At 41.4% G+C, this 18,944-nt stretch overlaps 1 protein-coding gene across 26 annotated transcripts in view; it reads left to right on the forward strand.

Moving 5' to 3' along the window:
• LOC135516331 (receptor-type tyrosine-protein phosphatase delta-like) overlaps positions 1–18,944 on the forward strand; it is a 606,705-nt gene that overhangs the window by 576,933 nt on the left and 10,828 nt on the right. For all 26 annotated transcript variants that reach the window (XM_064940532.1, XM_064940530.1, XM_064940540.1 and 23 more), the window contains 2 exons: positions 4,106–4,225; positions 4,547–4,701. In XM_064940532.1, coding sequence (XP_064796604.1) covers positions 4,106–4,225; positions 4,547–4,701 — 275 coding nt within the window. The remainder of the gene's footprint in view (positions 1–4,105; positions 4,226–4,546; positions 4,702–18,944) is intronic.

The following is an 18,944-nucleotide window of genomic DNA, read 5'->3' on the forward strand; positions in this document are numbered from 1 at the left end:
TGTTCCTATTTCTTTGTGTATTTTGTGTCAATGTCCTTTCAGATTCCCTCATATTTCTATTATGTTGCCAATGGATGTCACTCACTCCTTTATTTCCCACAACATGAGTTTTCCATTTGTCCTTTTTAGTATTAGTGCTGCTAAACCGTTAGTGTAGTTAGTCGCATGGCCACTAGGCTAGCCAGCAGCACTGCTTTAACTTTTTATGGCTGCAGTCCCTGTACAGGGATCAACATCAGGGGAAATTTCAGAGTGACAAGTAATAGTACTCGATAAAACTCAAACTTTCATTAAAACACACATGCAGGGTACTCAATTAAAGCTACACTCGTTGTGAATCTAGCCAACATGACAGATTTTGAAAATGCTTTTCGGCGAAAGCATGAGAAGCTATTATCTGATAGCATGCAACCCCCTCGAAATACACGAAGGGGACGTAAACAAAATAATTTGCGTAGCCGGCGCTACACAAAACGCAGAAATAAAATATAAAACATTCATGACCTTTGACGAGCTTCTTTGTTGGCACTCCTATATGTCCCATAAACATCACAATTGGGTATTTTTTTTCGATTAAATCGGTCCATGTATACCCAAAATGTCCATTTATGAAGACCATCAGATCCAGGAAAAAACTCTGTTTCAAAACGTAACGTAATTTTTTTAAATTAAAAAAGTTGCCTATAAACTTTGACAAAACACTTCAAACTACTTTTATAATCCAACTTTGGGTATTAGTAAACGTTAATAATCGATCAAATTGATCACGGAGTGATCTGTATTCAATAGCAGCAAGTCAACAAATCATGGACGATTTTCTCTCTTCCATAACTTTCTGTTGTGTACTCGATGACAGGAAGTGCCTATTTCTCATTTCACCAAGGATTAACTTCAACTCAATTCCCAACACTGGCAACATCGTGCGGAAGCTGTAGGAACTGTAAACTGGACCGTATCTATTTTCTCTTGCCATAGACAATACAGAGACTGGTGGAGTGATATTTTTTGTGCGTTTTTTGTGAACAAATTTCCTTGGGGTTTTGCCTGCAACAGACATTCTGTTATAGTCACAGACATGATTTAACCAGTTTTAGAAACTGCAGAGTGTTTTATATCCACACATACTAATCATATGCATACACTATATTCCTGGCATGAGTAGCAGGATGTTGAAATTCTGCACGATTTTTAACAAAAAGCTGAAAAAATTCACACGCTCCGGACAATCTGCAGTTGCCTACATCCATTTTTTTTCAACTTTGAAATGAATAATACATACCCGTTGATTGTTGAAGAATTTAACAAATACATGCCTCATAAGCTTAGTTCAATAGTTCTACCCCGTCAGAACACAAAATATCAGCTGGTTTTGCTCCTTCCTTTGTAAACAATGTAATTGTAAACAAACACCGTAGAGCCTAAAAAAAAACATGGTTAAAACTATAATTTTTTATGGATGGTCAGTGCTCTGTCTGTGAATTTGAGAGTGGTTACATGTGTGGTTACAGCCCCATCCCTCAGCTATTTACCAAAATAGTTGTGGGGTGACTGCTTAGTTATTGTCTGAACTGCTAAACGACAATACTGTAATGAAGGTTTGAACGGCATATTGCCCCTTTAAGCTATAGCGGAATATGTCGCTAATGCTAAAATGTCAGTCACTCGGAACAGAACCAAGCACACAGCACTTTTTCACTCTTTCAAGGTGAAAAGACACACTTGTGTCTGACACTGCAAGGTCTCTTATGTATGTTTGAAATCACAAAGAAACAAAGACTGCATGGTCTCCACAAGTTGCAAGGTCGCTACTTACACACAATTCCTTCTCTAAAGATCTGTATTAACTTGTTTAAATGGTACCTTGGTCTCTCAAGAGGAGAACAATTCAATGTATTCTACCTGACATGTCACTGTATTACCTGGTAGAACTCAATGAATAGATGTTGTGAGTGGATTGCTTTCACTATTCGCTAGCCTATATTGTAGACCCTGCGTTTTGAGGTTCTCGTTATCTGTTGTGAATACATACAAAAGCTGCCTTTATAGAACTCTGTCAAGATTTAGCAGCTTGTTTGACAGCATTTTGATGATTTAATAAGCTTCATTGTGTAGCTAACATCCTTTGGATGATTGGCTCGAAACATCTGAAGCTCTCTCAGTATATTGCTCCTATCCCAAGGATATTGGATGGACATTGACTCGAAGCAGATGCTCTCATACACTATATATATAAAAGTATGTGGACAGCCCTTCAAATTAGTGGATTTGTCTATTTCAACCACACCCATTGCTGACAGGTGTATAAAATGAATCACACAGCCATGCAATCTCCATAGACAAGCATTGGCAGTAGAATGGTCGTACTGAAGAGTTCAGTGACTTTCAACGTGGCACTGTCATAGGATGCCACCTTTCCAACAAGTCAGTTCGTCAATTTTTTGCCCTGCTAGAGCGGCCCCAGTCAACTTTAAGTGCTGTTATTGTGAAGTGGAAACGTCTAGGAGCAACAACGGCTCAGCCACGAAGTGGTAGGCCACACAAGCTGACAGAATGCAACCGGCAAGTGTTGTTCTCAGTTGCAACACTCACTACCGAGTTCCAAACTGCCTCTGGAAGCAACGTAAGCACAAGAACTGTTCATCAGGAGCTTCATGAAATGGGTTTCCATGGCTGAGCAACCACACACAAGCCTAAGATCACCATGCGCAATGCCAAGCATCGTCTGGAGTGGTGTAAAGCTCGCCGCCATTGGAGTCTGGAGCAGTGGAAACGCGTTCTCTGGAGTGATGAATCGCACTTCACCATCTGGCAGTCCGGCGGAATAATCTGCGTTTGGCAGATGTCAGGAGAACACTACCTGCCCTATGCATAGTGCCAACTGTAAAGTTTGGTGGAGGAGGAATAATTGTCTGGGGCTGTTTTTTATGGTTCATGCTAGTTCACTCAGTTCGAGTGAAGGGAAATCTTAACGATACAGCATACAATGACAGGCCTAATCGCCCAACATCAGTCCCCAACTAATGGTCTTGTGGGTGAATGGAAGCAAGTCCCCGCAGAAATGTTCCAACATCTAGTGGAAAGCCTTCTTAGAAGAGTGGAGGCTGTTATAGCAGCAAAGGGGGGACCAACCCCATATTAATGCCAATGATTTTTGGAATGAAATGTTCGACGGGTAGGTGTCCACATACTTTTGGTCATGTAGTGAATGATTTACTTGGTTGTTATCATTCCAAATACTTTCCTAAAGTTGTGGAAATGTGTATATATATATATATATTTTAAAATAATCTTTAGATTATTGAAATTGTGTATCCTTACTGCACCACATAAGACTGTTTTCTGTTGATTATACACTGATAATAAGAATAATCTATTCTCAGTTGAGTTTGAGCAGCAGTATATTACCTTCCACTGTATGTAAGATGAGGGTAGTATAGTGTATGAGGTAAGGCATCTGCATGAAGACTCTTCGAGTTCACCACGCTTCCCTTTTGCAGCGAAATGACAATACTGTAATGGAGGTTGTGTTTTATTGCCTGTTTGCTGGACAACAAAAATGCTATAACCATAATAAACGTTTGCCTGTAATGTGATTGGAAAACTGCAGTTAAGATTGTAATTATAGAACCTGTCAGGCTAATAAATAGCACAGTCGGGCTTGAGTGGAACGTCTAAGCTGGGCCTGTTCTCCTCCATTGTGAAATCACACAAGTCAGCACGGCAGCGTAGGAAAGACTCAGCAGCCTCGCTCCGCTCTCTTTGCCTCTCCTCGACTTTCCTTCATGAAGCTGGATGATCATGCGTCAGTTACATCTATTAGGGTCCGTATAGTTCTATCTCAAGACAGTCGTTCAGAGAGTTAGAGGACAGAAATGGAGCTTTGAGGATCAGATCACATCAGATCAGAACTTTTTCATACTGTTGTTAGGGATGTGGGCACAAAATCTCTAAGTGTAACTTTTTGTACACTGAAAATATAGAAGATATCGTTTGTTTGACATACTTCAAACAAAGTAGTTGCATCATGCCTCCATTTGTTGGAACCTGGCTAGAGACAGAGTTGTTCGAAGGTTTGACCAAACCACTTATTTTCTCTCAATTTCAGGTGAAATGTGACCAGTACTGGCCCACTAGAGGGACGGAGACCTACGGCCTCATCCAGGTGACACTGTTGGACACGGTGGAGCTGGCCACATACTGCGTCAGGACATTTGCACTTTATAAAGTACGTTTTTATTTCGTATTATTAATTTAACCGTTATCTTTATTTCACCTGGAAGTCAGACACCAAATTCCGGTCTGTACCAAGAACTCAGAGAACTAACACAGTCCAACCATTTCCAAGAGTAAAGTCTATTAAACTGAGTTAAACTGAGAACCATAGCCACGGGCCAGTAGCTTTACTCTATTCCCCTGACATCATTGATACAGCGCCTTTGAGATGTTATAAAGATCTTTTTTTTTATAACTGGACCACACCTCCTGTCCACTAAAGGCATTGAAGTATTATTGACAGATTATTGTTGACTTTTCCTCTGTCTATCAGAATGGCTCCAGTGAGAAAAGAGAGGTGAGGCAGTTCCAGTTCACGGCCTGGCCGGACCACGGGGTACCCGAGCACCCCACTCCGTTCCTGGCCTTCCTCAGACGGGTCAAAGCCTGTAATCCCCCAGACGCAGGGCCCATGGTGGTACATTGCAGGTAAGCAAGGCTCCTGATTTTGCTATCATAGGCTATGTTAGCCTGCTGAGCTAAGGACTTCTGGTCTCAGACAAGGTTACTCGTCATTCAAGCGCTGTTCACTGAATCACAGGTGTAGATAAAGACACAGAGGGAGAGAGAAAGAGACCAGGAAGAGAGAGCAAAAAAAGAGGAGGAGGTTAGGAGGAATGACAGGAATAGATGACATGAGCTGCATATCACCGACTGAGAGCCAGAGGGAGTCCTCCTTCTAGCTCTACCCAATGTTTATTTTTTCTTCTTGATTTAAGGGTATTTACTACAACAGAGTAAGAATTACCGATGTCAGTGCCCTTGGCGAAACTTAAACATCCCTTCTCTACACACACACACACACACACACACACACACACACACACACACACACACACACACACACACACACACACACACACACACACACACACACACACACACACACACACACACACACCTGTCCTCCCCATACTAACATGCCGGCATCAGAGGTCCACGAGCATCCAGCTTATCCCTGGGGTTATTACAAAACACTAAAGAACTTATTTCACACCCCGAATGAGAAGGAGGACCAAACTCCAGACAAAAAAGAGAGTCGGGAATGCAGGCGTCTGCATCTCCTCAGACTGGGGATTTATACTGAAGGAGGCTCTGCAGTGTGTGTGAATGCATGTGCGTGTCAGGGTGAGAGAGAAAAAGAGACAGACCAAGAGATAAATAAAGGCAGAGAGAGGAGGACATAGGAAATGGAACTGAAATAGAGCGAGCGCGAAGATACAAACTTATGTCGGGAAAAAAAGACAAAACAAGGGGATTACCAAATAATTTGAATGACCACATGTTGGAGTTAATTAGACCTAGTCGCAGAATCAGTATAAATTGAAAAATCACAACTTTTTACAGCGAAACAGAATGCAGGAATTAATGTCACACTGCAGATGGGTTTTTGAATTGCAGTCCTTTAGACCACTGCGCCACTTGGGAGCGTAGAGAATTTGTGAGATGGCTGGTCCATCATGTCCTCTATCTTGCTAGGATGTTGATGGCGGCACAGACTATTTGCAAGTCTAAACAAAAGCCGTTGATTGTTTTGTGGCGTATAATTAACTGCATTGTACAGACCTCTGAGCTTTTAGTAAATTAGCTGGTCAGGCTATTGCTAGCAAAAAACAGGCCTTTTACCATTCTCCCTGTAGGAAGTCAGTATTGCAACAGACTCAGACTGACCAAAGAGAGAGTCATAGTCAGTGTGGTGTGGGTGTGACCCAATCCCATAGAAACACGTATAGTTTTCACACAACACAAACATGTGTACCATGAGTGTCATTTCTTTTGATGGTTTGTTTAAAATATTTTCCTTAGAGACTTTCTCTCAAACATGCATCGACACACAAAACACACGTACAATCGTTTGATCTGGAATGACCCCTAGAGTCGAAGGAACAGAATTCATTTGACAAACACACACAACACACAAACAATCGTTTCATCTGTAATGGCCTTTTGGAGTGGGAGGAGCAGAATGAGATGAGCTTAAGTGGTTGATGTCCTGTTTTTAACATTGGCTTGTGCTTTGCGTCTTTTATTAATTGAAAATGGCCGCCTTTTGTTGAAGACATCACTGTTAGTGTATGGCAATTAGGAGCATTTGGGTTTGAGTTGAATTTGTTTTTGATAATGAGTGATAAAAGAGACAAAATAATTCCGTTGGATTATCATTGTATTACAATTTATTCAATTTGATGTTGTAGGACTTTCCACTGTATGATATACCCATTGCCATCACAGTGTGTTAAAAGTTCACTTTATGGCCAAGTTCTTTAGTCAAATGATTGACTAATGTGAGGTTGCTCAGTTTACAGTCTGAAGGTTGTTAGAGAGTAACTTTAATTAGGTATTTGTTCGATAACATCGCAAGTCCTGCTGCCAACCTTAAATAAAGTGTCAGAAAAATGTAAATGTCCTACAACACAGGATCAGAGTAACCTGTCCTTATATTTCAACAGAATGCTTAATGTTGCACGTACAGAACATTCCCCCCAAGGAGCAGTGAAGAAGGATATTATTAAAAGTACATCCATGTGTTCCCCACTGAAGAACTCCTCTTCCCTTCTCTCTCTTTCTCTTTCCTTCTTTCCCTTCTCTCTCTCTCTCTCTCTCTTTCTCTTTCCTTCTTTTCCCTTCTCCCTCTTTCTCTCTCTCTCTCTCTCTTTCCCCTTCTCTCTCTCTCTCTCTTTCCCCTTCTCTCTCTCTCTCTCTTTCCCCTTCTCTCTCTCTCTCTCTTTCCCCTTCTCTCTCTCTCTCTCTCTCTCTCTCTCTTTCCCCTTCTCTCTCTCTCTCTTTCCCCTTCTCTCTCTCTCTCTCTCTCTCTCTCTCTCTCTCTTTCCCCTTCTCTCTCTCTCTCTCTCTCTCTCTCTCTCTCTTTCCCCTTCTCTCTCTCTCTCTCTATCCCCTTTTCTCTCTCTCTCTCTTTCCCCTTCTCTCTCTCTCTCTCTCTCTCTCTCTCTCTCTTTCCCCTCTCTCTCTCTCTCTCTCTCTCTCTCTCTCTCTTTCTCTCTCTCTCTCTCTATCCCCCCTCTCTCTCTCTCTCTTTCCCCTTCTCTCTCTCTCTCTCTCTTTCCCCTTCTCTCTCTCTCTCTCTCTATCCCCTTTTCTCTCTCTCTCTTTCCCCTTCTCTCTCTCTCTCTCTCTCTCTCTTTCCCCTTCTCTCTCCAAGGTGAAGTCATTGTTTCGTGTGTGTGCGCGTGTGTGTGTGTGTGTGGGGGGAGGGGGGTCTGTGTCTCAACAGTTTCATGCTGTTCTTGGTAACCCATAGGGTCGAGGACTGTTGATCTCCTATTGGAACTGAGGCCGTTGAGGCATTATGGGCTCACAGGGAGAGGTCACAACAGATTCGCGGCCCTTTCTGCAGCTCTTTCCGACACAATAAGCACCACATGTTTAATTCTGGGTTTCCCAGGACATAGACATATCTGATATTGGCAGAAAGCTTAAATTCTTGTTCATATAACTGCACTGTCAAATTTACAGTAGGTAATACAGTGAAATAATACCATGCTATTGTTTGAGGAGAGGGCACCGTTTTGAACATGAAAAGTTATTAATAAATAAATTAGGCACATTTGGGCAGTCTTGATACAACACTTTGAACAGAAATTCAATGGTTCATTGGATCAGTCTAAAACTTTGCACATATCTAAATTGCACCTGGGCTGGAATAATACATTATGGCCTTTCCCTTTCATTTCAAAGACGATGGTACAAAAAATAATACAAAGAACGTTTGTTTTACATTTTTGTATTATCTTTTACCAGATCTATTGTGTTATATTCTCCTACTCTCCTATCAAATTTCCACAGACTGCAACGTGTTTCCTTTCAAATGATACCAAGAATATGCATATCCTTGCTTCACGGCCTGAGCTACAGGCAGTTAGATTTGGGTATGTCATTTTAGGCGAAAATTTAAAAATGGGGGCAGATCCTTACAGGAAAGGTTCACCCATTTTGAACGTTATATTGTTTTTGTGCATCACTGACTGATGTTCTATCAATTCCCTGGGTCATTTCATGTTTTCATGTGTATCTAAGTTATTGGCATTCAAGCAGGCAGAAATCTGGCCGGTATGACGTAGCACCATGATAAAGTTGCTCTCACTACACTGGAAGTGGCAATACGACTTTTAGATCGCAAAACGTCTATCATACATGTCAGATTTCTGTACTGGCCTATGTCATAACTTTGTAGGATGTCTTCTCTCGGATGAGCCATTGATCTTATGTTTGTGATATTCCAACCTCGAGAAATGTGTAATTTAATGGAGGGGTGCATTGCATGGTGCCGTTGCCAGAGATATTATAGAAAGGGGATAGGAATCCAATGAATGAAGGAACATATTACACCCGACCCAGCAAAGTGTCGCATTCACTTTGTCATACTGCATCACACGGTTGCTAAGCTAATCGTCACGCAATCCTTTCTTCGAAGTCAGTGTATATAGCAAGAAAGGTGCCTAATTTGCCTCATAAGTATGTAATGTCACGATTCCAAAGACATACGAAACTACAAATAGCTAAATAATTATCTCACATCTTGGAAAATATTTGTAAAAGGTACTTCTTGTTGACGAAATTAGTGCTAATGTTGGGTTTTGAGCTAGTGCCCAATAGACTCCCATTCACTCATTGAAGGAGAGTGCTCCTTGTTCCAGAATCCTTGTTCCAGAATCGCAGCGTTTCTCATCTCCTCAAAAGTATATCTGCCATTGCGAATGTTAGACTCCACTCTGAGGCACATCGATCTGCAGGTTGAACATGGTGAGATTGTAGATTCCTTAGTGCAGTTTTTTTAGGTGATTTTACTGCTAACTAGCTACTTACATGCTGATATTGTCTTTGTTAATATTGTGCGTAGCTACGTTTGCTAGCTAGATAGCCAATAGCCAGCCCATAGAGAGAGCATTGCGGATTTTGTAGTCGACTTGAGCTGCAACAGATTTCCACAACGAATTTCCATATTGCTACCAACCTTATTATAATGCCAAAATGAAACATTTGTTCACAAAACAAATTGTTCTCACATATTAGTGTTATTTAAAATCTTGGAACACCCCCACCCCACCCCCCGGATCCGGGATAATTGTCATCAACTACGCTAAATAGCATAGCGCAACGGTCAAATAATCTTACTAGAAAATATTCATATTCATGAAATCACAAGTGAAATATAGCAAAACACAGCTTAGCCTTTTGTTAATCACCCTGTCGTCTCAGATTTTGAAATGATGCTTTACAGTGAAAACAATACAAGTGTTTGTGTAAGTTTATCGATATACTGACAAAACATTATGTACACCTAGCGGCAGGTAACTTGGTCACGAAAATCAGAAAAACAATCAAATTAATAGTTTACCTTTGATGAGCTTCGGATGTTTTCACTCACGAGACTCCCAGTTAGACAGCAAATGTTCCTTTTGTTCCATAAAGATATTTTTTATATCCAAATACCTCCGTTAGTTTGATGCGTTATGCCTAGGAATCCACCGGAAATAGCGGTCGCGACAACGCAGACAAAAATTCCAAATTATATCCATAATATCGACAGAAACATGGCAAACGTTTTTTATAATCAATCCTCAAGGTGTTTTTAAAATATCTATTCGGTAATATATCATCCGGGACAGTTGGCTTTTCATTAGGACCGGGAGGGAAAATGGCTACCTCTCTGTTTAGCGCAAAAATCACACTGAGAGCCAACAACTGACCACTTACGCAATGTGGACATTTACGCTCATTCTTCAAAATAAAGGCCTGAAACTACGTCTAAAGGCTGTAGACACCTTAGGGAAGCCACAGAAAAAGGAATCTGGTTGATATCCCTTTCAATGGGCAATAGGAATGCATGGAAAGACAGGGGTTTCAAAATAAGAGTCACTCCCTGATTGGATTTTTCTCAGTATTTCACCTGCAATATCAGTTCTGTTATACTCACAGACAATATTTTTACAGTTCTGTGAACTTTAGCGTGTTTTCTATCCTAAGCTGTCAATTATATGCATATTCTAGCATCTGGTCCTGAGAAATAGGCAGTTTACTTTGGAAACATTATTCCCCCCCCCCCCCCAAAAAATAGTGCCCCCTAGCTTCAAGAGGTTAACACTGTACATGAAAGGAATTAGTGATTTAGGGTTGATTTTCATTAAGAATGAGAATGAATGTTTCTCATGCATCAGACATATTCTTTGGAGGTTGTTTGATTCATACTGTAACGACCCTGGGTTTATAAGCACGGAAATCGACCCTGTAGCACGAGCATGCTTTTGCGGCACAGTCGATAGCGCGCCGGACCTCCGGCTCGAAGGTCGAGGGTTCGAGACCTGCTCCCTGCTTTTTCATTACACTGGTGTCAGAAGTGGGATCGGACCTTGCATCCACGACAGTGCGTGTGCTTGGCCGGTGAGCGCGTTCCTGTAAGACGTAGAGTCGCAAACTAGCGCGAGGACGCGCTCTTTGAAAGGAGGGAGAAGTGTAAGGACCCTGGGTTTATAAGCACGGAAATCAACCCAGCCGCATGAGCATGCTTTTGCGGCACAGTCGATAGCGTGCCGGACCTCGGGCTAGATGGTCGAGGATTCGAGACCCACTCCCTGCTGTTTCATTACAATACTCTATATATGAATGTCTACCACGTCTAGTCCAATAGGTTGATCTCCAAGGCATTCCTAGTCGATCGCCAAGCATTTCTGTAAAAAAACAACAACAATAAAGCCTTGCGTTCATATTTGTATTTATTTGGCTCACTCTGTTGGAGGTAGGTGCACTTGATTCAGCTGCCGGTTAGGCGAAGTGTTCCGGCAGGCCCGGAGAGCAAATCAAGTGCACTATAGGCCTGACGCTGGCCAATCGGATGGCTTAGGTTACCGTGTCTGCAGTAACGTAGCATGCGTAAAGGAAAGTTAAAGAAAAGTTGATACTGAGATTTAAAAACATGACTAGGGTGACCAAAAATGTCTTACTCAGCACTGTCAACAGTTTTCATTCAACACTTTTATACACCAGAAAATGCACCTTCTTCCTACGTCTACTGGTGTTACAACCAGCACTGCTGCTGTAATGAATGATTAGGAAACTGTATCGATAGGCTTGCACTGTTGTTAATAGCGGCTTCGGTAATTTTTAATATCGAGGAATATTTCACTTTCACTGTTCATAGGAGGAGGAACATGCATCTGTGCATGAGGCAGGAATAATGCGGCGCTACTCAAGTTTCACTATCGACTTGAACATGGTGTCCCTTTTCGGTCAGTTTCAGCAGAGGATGGAGAGAGTGGAGGGCTGTTGAGAGGGCATACCCTCAGATTGCTGCTCTCTCCCTCCGCTGAGACTGACCATCAGATGCAGGCACCATCAGCCCAGTAAAATAAACATGAAAAGCAAATTATTTTTATGTATTCTCACTCTGCTGTGCATCGCAAGTAATACAAAAAATGATCTATTACCGGTGTGATCATATAGTCTACCTCAAGTTTTTGCATTGATTTTTTTAAATGGTCCTAACAGAGGGCAATTCAAGCAAACACAATATGCGGTGATAATGTATTGGGCATATAACCTACTAAACAAACCTAATTGCTTAAGTACTGTTTTAATAGGTTAATGTTGCAGAGGCGTAGGTTCTGTTTTTTTAAGTCAAGTAAAAAAGAAAATCTGAATGGTAGATCTCGGGCTCGTATTTTGACTCAACGTGATCTTGACTCAGAAAAGGGTTGGTGACCACTGGTCTAGTCTATCAGCACCGACAGTAGTTAAAAGTTCATATTAGAGTGGTGTCTCAAATGAAGAGGAGGAAGGAGTAAACATTAGTCTGACGGAAAGAAGTCTAGTCTTCTGCAAGGCCGTTGGAAGTCTGTGTCTGTCTGTCTGACCTTGCTGCCTCATCACACAGTGAAATGGAGTATTCTCCTTGAGGCACTTTGAGCGGCGAGACTGTGGTCGCGTCTCAGACATCACGTGATGGGTTAAAAATGTGTCATTGGCTGCATCTGAAATGGCGCTTGAAATGCACTGCTTTTGACCAGGGCCCGTAGGGGATATGATGCCATTTTGAACACAGCCAGTGTCTGCTTTTGAGGTTGTGGAGAACAATGTAAGCTTACTGCAAAAGGGTGAATAGACACACATTTTCCTTTATACATAGAATCCTGTGTTGCTATGACTGTGCCTCTGATGCATCTGCTTTGCCATTCAGACAGTCTCTTGTATTTAGTGCTGATACCCTAAAAGTCATGCTAAGTAGAAGGGCAGCATTTTGATACACACTGTAAATGTGAAGATAATTGCGTAGTCTTTCTGTGGTCGCCTTAATACGCCTTTATAAGCTAGAGAGTTTGCATGACCGAACTAGATTTGGTGACAATACAACATGTAATTGCTTTTACTGTTGTCCAGGCTACATCTACTCTGGGTCCAGTTACAGCTGTTTTTAACAGTGTACAATCCCCCCGTTCCCCACACTCTGAAAAAAAACCTGAAACCACTTTAGCCTGCCGCTGATGTATGCGGACGGCCAAAGCAGCTGGCCGAGCCTGTCGGAGCAGCCAGAGACAGGTCGTTAGTGCTGGGGGGGAACGTGGAAAACAGGCCCAGAATCAGGGCCAGCCAGCCCCTATAACTGCCAAACGTAAAGAACCTCTCAATCTCTTGCTCTCTACCTCTCTCCCCCACTCTCTCTTTCTTTCTCTCTCTACCGATAACGGAAGAGGCGAGCCAAGTGGCTATGTCACACTCCCCCCCCTCCTCCTCCTCTTCTTCCTCCACCTTCCCATCTTTCTGGCTCGACGCTGTCACTCTGTCACTTGCTTGCTCACAGGTCATCACTCTCCGGGGTTTGGGACTGGACTGTAAAAGCGTTGAAGGATTGGAAACAGCTGGGGCTGGAGTAGCAAATGTCTCACCCTTGCCTTGTTTTCTCCCCCCGCCGTGCTGCTCCTTAATCCCTGGATGTGATTCATATCCTCAAATATTCCTGAGAACATTTCTCACACAATATTACACACACACACACACACACACACACACACACACACACACACACACACACACACACACACACACACACACACACACACACACACACACACACACACACACACACACACACACACACACACAAACCAATCTCTTCTCAAGAAGCTCAGCAACAACCGTGAGCCTCTGCTAACTACAGTTGAAGTCGGAAGTTTACATACACTTTGGTTGGAGTCATGAGAACTCGTTTTTCAACCAATCCACACATTTCTTGTTAACAAACTATAGTTTTTCCAAGTCGGTTATGACATCTACTTTGTTCATGACACAAGTCATTTTTCCAACAATTGTTTACAGACAGATTATTTCACTTATAATTCACTGTGTCACAATTCCAGTGGGTCAGAATTGTACATACACTAAGTTGACTGTGCCTTTAAACAGCTTGTAAAATTCCAGAAAATTATGTCATGGCTTTAGAAGCTTCTGATCATTTGAGACATCATTTGAGTCAATTGGAGGTGTACCTGGAGATGTATTTCAAGGCCTACCTTAAAACTCAGTGCCTCTTTGCTTGACATAATGGGAAAATCAAAAGACATCAGCCAAGACCTCAGAAAAAAAGATTGTAGACCTCCACAAGTCTGGTTCATCCATGGGAGCAATTTCCAAATGCCTGAAGGTAACACGTTCATCTGTTCAAACAATAGTATGCAAGTATAAACATCATGGGACCACGCAGCCGTCATACCGCTCAGGAAGGAGACGGGTTCTGTCTCCTAGAGATGAACGTACTTTGGTGTGAAAAGTGCAAATCAATCATAGAACAACAGCAAAGGACCTTGTGAAGATGCTGGAGGAAGTAGGTACAAAAGTATCTATATCCACAGTAAAACGAGTCCAATATCGACATAACCTGAAAGGCCGCTCAGCAAGGAAGAAGCCACTGCTCCAAACCTGCCATAAAAAAGCCAGACTACGGTTTGCAACTGCACATGGGGACAAAGATCATACTTTTTGGAGAAATGTCCTCTTGTCTGTTGAAATAAAAATAGAACTGTTTGGCCATAATGACCATCGTTATGTTTGGAGGAAAAGGGGAAGGCTTGCAAGCCGAAGAACACCATCCCAACCGTGAAGCACCGGGGTGGCAGCATCATGTTGTGGGGGTGCTTTGCTGCATAAGGGTCTTATGCACTTCACAAAATAGATGGCATGATGAGAAAGGAAATGTACGTGGATAAATTGAAGCAACATCTCAAGACTTCAGTCAGAAAGTTAAAAATGGGTCTTCCAAATGGACATTGACCCCAATTATACTTCCAAAGTTGTGGCAAATGGCTTAAGGACAACAAAGTCAAGGTATTAGAGTGGCCTTCATAAAGCCCTGTCCTCACTCCTATAGAAAATGTTGTGGGCAGAACTGATAAAACGTTTGCGAGTAAGGAGGCCTACAAACCTGACTCAGTTACACCAGCTCTGCCATGAGGAATGGGCCACAATTCACCCAACTTATTGTGGGAATCTTGTGGAAGGCTACCCGAAATGTTTGACCCAAGTTAAACAATTTAAAGGCAATGCTACCAAATACTAATTGAGTGTATGTAAACTTCTGACCCACTGGGAACGTGATGAAAGAAATAAAAGCTGAAATAAATAACTCTACTATTATTCTGACATTTCACATTCTTAAAATAAAGTGGTGATCCTAACTGACCTAAGACAGGGAGTTTTTACTTAGATTAAATGTCAGGAATTGTAAATAACTGAGTTTAATTGCATTTGGCTAAGCTGTATGTAAACTTCTGACTTCAACTGTACCTTAAGAGTCGCAACAAAGCCTGTGTCGAAACACGTCACCAAATCAAACAAGGAACGTCGGCCATTTTAAACGCAAGCACATAATGTTTTGCTGCAACAAATGACTCCTGTATGTGTCTTAATTCTCTCTCCCATGCCGCCTCCGCTGCACCACGGCACATTAGCCAGACTTAGACCCCGGAGACTATCTTAACTCAGTCTTGAATCTTTTTGCCCTCCCTTTTTTCCCCTTTGTATAAATGAAAAACAAATTCTCTATCAGGGGAAGAAAGGCAGGGGAGCGTGGCTCGCACCTCGTAGTCATGTCGACTTAATGAGTTGAATAACCTATTTACTTTAGAGCAGCCAGCCAAGGACTGTCTTGTCAATGCTCGGCTGGGGGACACAAGTGTTTGTCAGGCGGACTGGAGTTCATACTCCTCATCATACTCCTCCTCCATTGTGAAGAAAATCGAATAAATACTGTCAAAAAAGAACCTCACTATGAAAGTAAAAAAAAAATGTTTGTGTTCAAAACGTATTTTGCGTGGTAAAAAAAATCTAATTAGCATAATGTGAAAATGAGACATATCCTCAGCTGTCAGTCCTTGTCGTTAAGTTTATGCTGCTATCTATTCTGAATAGAAGTGAAACATTAGCGACACATTTTCCCTCTTTTCCTTTGACATTTTTTTCTGGCTCTAATGTGACAATGTGCCGATGGGATTCTTAATGAAGAGGCCTGCTTTTCAGTGCCTTCTTGAGAGCCATTAGGTGCTTTTAACACATTGCGCTGAGCTAATGGCAGTAATTGAAGTCAGCTGCTCTACTCTCTTACAAAGATACCCGGCAAATTTACCCGCATCTCAAAGTGACACAGGGAAAAAGTGAAGCACATTTGTTTGTGTTTTTGCCATGTTTGCGATGTGTGTGTGTGTGTGTGTGTGCCATGTTTGTGTGTGTGTGAGAGCCATGTTTGTGTATTTGTGCCATGTTTGTGATTTGTGTGTGTGTGCCATGATTGTGTGTGTGATGTTTGTGTGTGTGCCTTGTGTGTGTGTATGTGTGTTTGTCTGTGTGTGTGTGGACGTGTTTAACTTTTCTTGTGGGGACCAGAAGTCCCCACATGAATAGTAAACAAATAAACATTTGACCAACTGAGGACTGTTTGTTGGTCCCCACAAGGTCAAATGCTATTTCTAGGGGGTTTAGGGTTAAGGTTAGGATTAGTGTTAGGGTTAGGAGCTAGGGTTAGTTTTAGGAGCTAGGGTTAGGGTTAAGGTTAGTTTTATGGGTTAACGTTAGGGTTAAGGTAAGGTTTAGGGTAAGAGTATGGGTTCGAGTTAGGGTTAGGGGTTAGGGAAAATAGGATTTGTATGGGACTGACTTGTGTGTCCCCACAAGTTTAGCTGTACAAGACTGTGTTTGTGTTTGTGCTTTTTGACACTTCAGATAGAGGTTAAATTGAAATGTAAAATGTAATTAAATAGTGATTAGCTCAGATCAGGTTGGAGAGGACTGTAGGTGGGGGGTGCTCTGTAATTGCAGTGTCAGTAGAAAGCCACAATGCAGACTGCAGACCAGCACAGATTCACAAAACGTACGAAAAATTACTATTCTTCAATAAAGTTTTTGGAAATGTTCTTATGTTTTTTTCTTTTTTCCTATGTTTCTTACTAAGAAATTTGACTCTCAAAAATAATGTTGTTGGATTTCTTCTTGGAAATGTTCTTAATTGGAAATGTTCTTAGTTCTTAATTCCAAGATACAGTGCCTTTTTACACATTTTGTTGTGTTACAAAGTGTAATTAAAATGTATTTAATTGTCATTTGTTGTTAACGATCTACACATCCATGAAAAATAAATCACTAATAATGTTATCTTGAGTAGATAAGTATTCAACTATCTGAGTCAATACAAGTAAGAATCACCTTTGGCAGCAATTAGTCTTTCTGGGTAAGTCCCTAAGAGATTTGTTCACCTGGATTGTACAACATTTGCACATTATTCTTTGAAAAAATATCTTCAAGCTCTGTCAAGTTGGTTGTTGATCATTGTCATTTTCAATCTTGCCATAGATTTTCAAGCCTATTTAAGTTAAAACTGTAGCTAGGCCACCCAGGAACATTCAATGTCATTTTGTATATTTGGCCTTGTGTTTTAGGTTATTGTCCTGCTGAAAGGTGAATTTGTCTCCCAGTGTCTGTTGGAAAGCAGACTGAACCAGGTTGTCCTCAAGGATGTTGCCTTTTGCTTAGTTCTATTCCGTTTATTTTTATCTTAAAAAGCTTCCTAGTCCTTGCCAATGACGAACACATGATGCAGCCACATCCATGCTTGAAAATAATAACAGTGGTTCTCAGTGAAGCGTTGTGTTGGATTTGCCCCAAACATAATGCTTTGTATTCAGGACATAAAGTTAATTTCTTTGCCAAATGATTTGCAGTTTTACTTTCGTGCCTTATTGGAAATGGGATGCATGTTTTGGAATATTTGTATTATGTACAGGCTTCCTTCGTTTCACTCTGTCATTTAAGTTAGTATTGTGGAGTAACTACAATGTTGTTGATCCATCCTCCGTTTTCTTCTATCACAGCCATTAAACTCTGTCACTGTTTTAAAGTCACCATTGGCCTCATGGTGAAATACTTGAGCGGTGTCCTTCCTCTTTGGCAACTGAGGTAGGAAGGACGTCTGTATCTTTGTGACTGGCTGTATTGATACAGCATCCAATTTGTAACTTCATCATGATCAACTGGATGTTCAAAGTAGGCTTTTTAATTGTATTTTTTTATCCACCAATAGGTGCCCTTCTTTGCAAGGCATTGGAAAACCTGCCTGGTCTTTGAATCTGTTTTTGAAGGTTACTGCTCGACTTGGGGACCTTACAGATAATTGTATGCGTCCATGCAACTTATTATGTGACTTGTTAAGTCAATTTTTTGTCCTGAACTTATTTAGGCTTGCCATAAGTATACTTATTGACTCAAGACATTTCAGCTTTTCATTTTGAATTAATTTGTAAACATTTCTAAAAACATTATCCCACTCTGACAGTATGGGATATTATGTGTATGCCAGTGACACAACAACATGTGGAAAAAGTTCAGGTGTGTGTGAATACTCTAGCTAAACCCTAAACTAATGAAAACAATTGAACATGTTTCATTCACTTACAAACTTCCTCTGAAAGTTTCAGTAGTGATTTGTTTTAAACCAAAAAACATATTTTCAAACTGTCATCTCAGTAACATATGTGCGAGCATGATTGTCATTGCTTCGCAATATAGCTATCTAGTTCGGTTGCCTAGCGACAATCCTCTCGAAGTTTGTAAGAAGATATTTGAGAAGTTCGTAAGAAAAATGTGAAATCTTAAGATATTGTTGAGGAATTGCACTTATGAACTTCTTTTTTTAAATTAAGCTTCTTAAGTTTTTGTTTAAGTGTTTTGTGAATCTGGGCATGTCCAGACAACTGCAGCCAAAGCCATTCTCCAACTCCCACTGGTTCCGCAGCACCACATCAGATTTGATTACACTCAAAGTCAAAATGGTCAGCACTGCAGCAGCCAAGGGGTTGGCAGCGTGGCCAAGGTGTTAGAGTAGCCAGGGAACTTCTCAGCTCCCCACAGCTGACACAGGGCACCTCTCTCAGCATTGAACTGTCACTCATTATCAACCAATGGAGAGTAGTCATTCTCATCATGGGCTTACACAGCACAACAAAGCTATATTGGTTAGGGTTAGGGGGTATAATAAACAAGAACGTTACAGTAACATCTGGGGGCAGATTTCAGGAATGACCGTCAACATGACTTGTATCAAGTTGCAACTGCCGAGGAAATTGTGACGCTATTGGCCCATTATCTCAATAGAGTTCTTACCTCAAAGGTTATTCAAG

This window comes from Oncorhynchus masou, chromosome 27 (assembly GCF_036934945.1).
Source record: "Oncorhynchus masou masou isolate Uvic2021 chromosome 27, UVic_Omas_1.1, whole genome shotgun sequence".
NCBI lineage: Eukaryota > Metazoa > Chordata > Actinopteri > Salmoniformes > Salmonidae > Oncorhynchus > Oncorhynchus masou.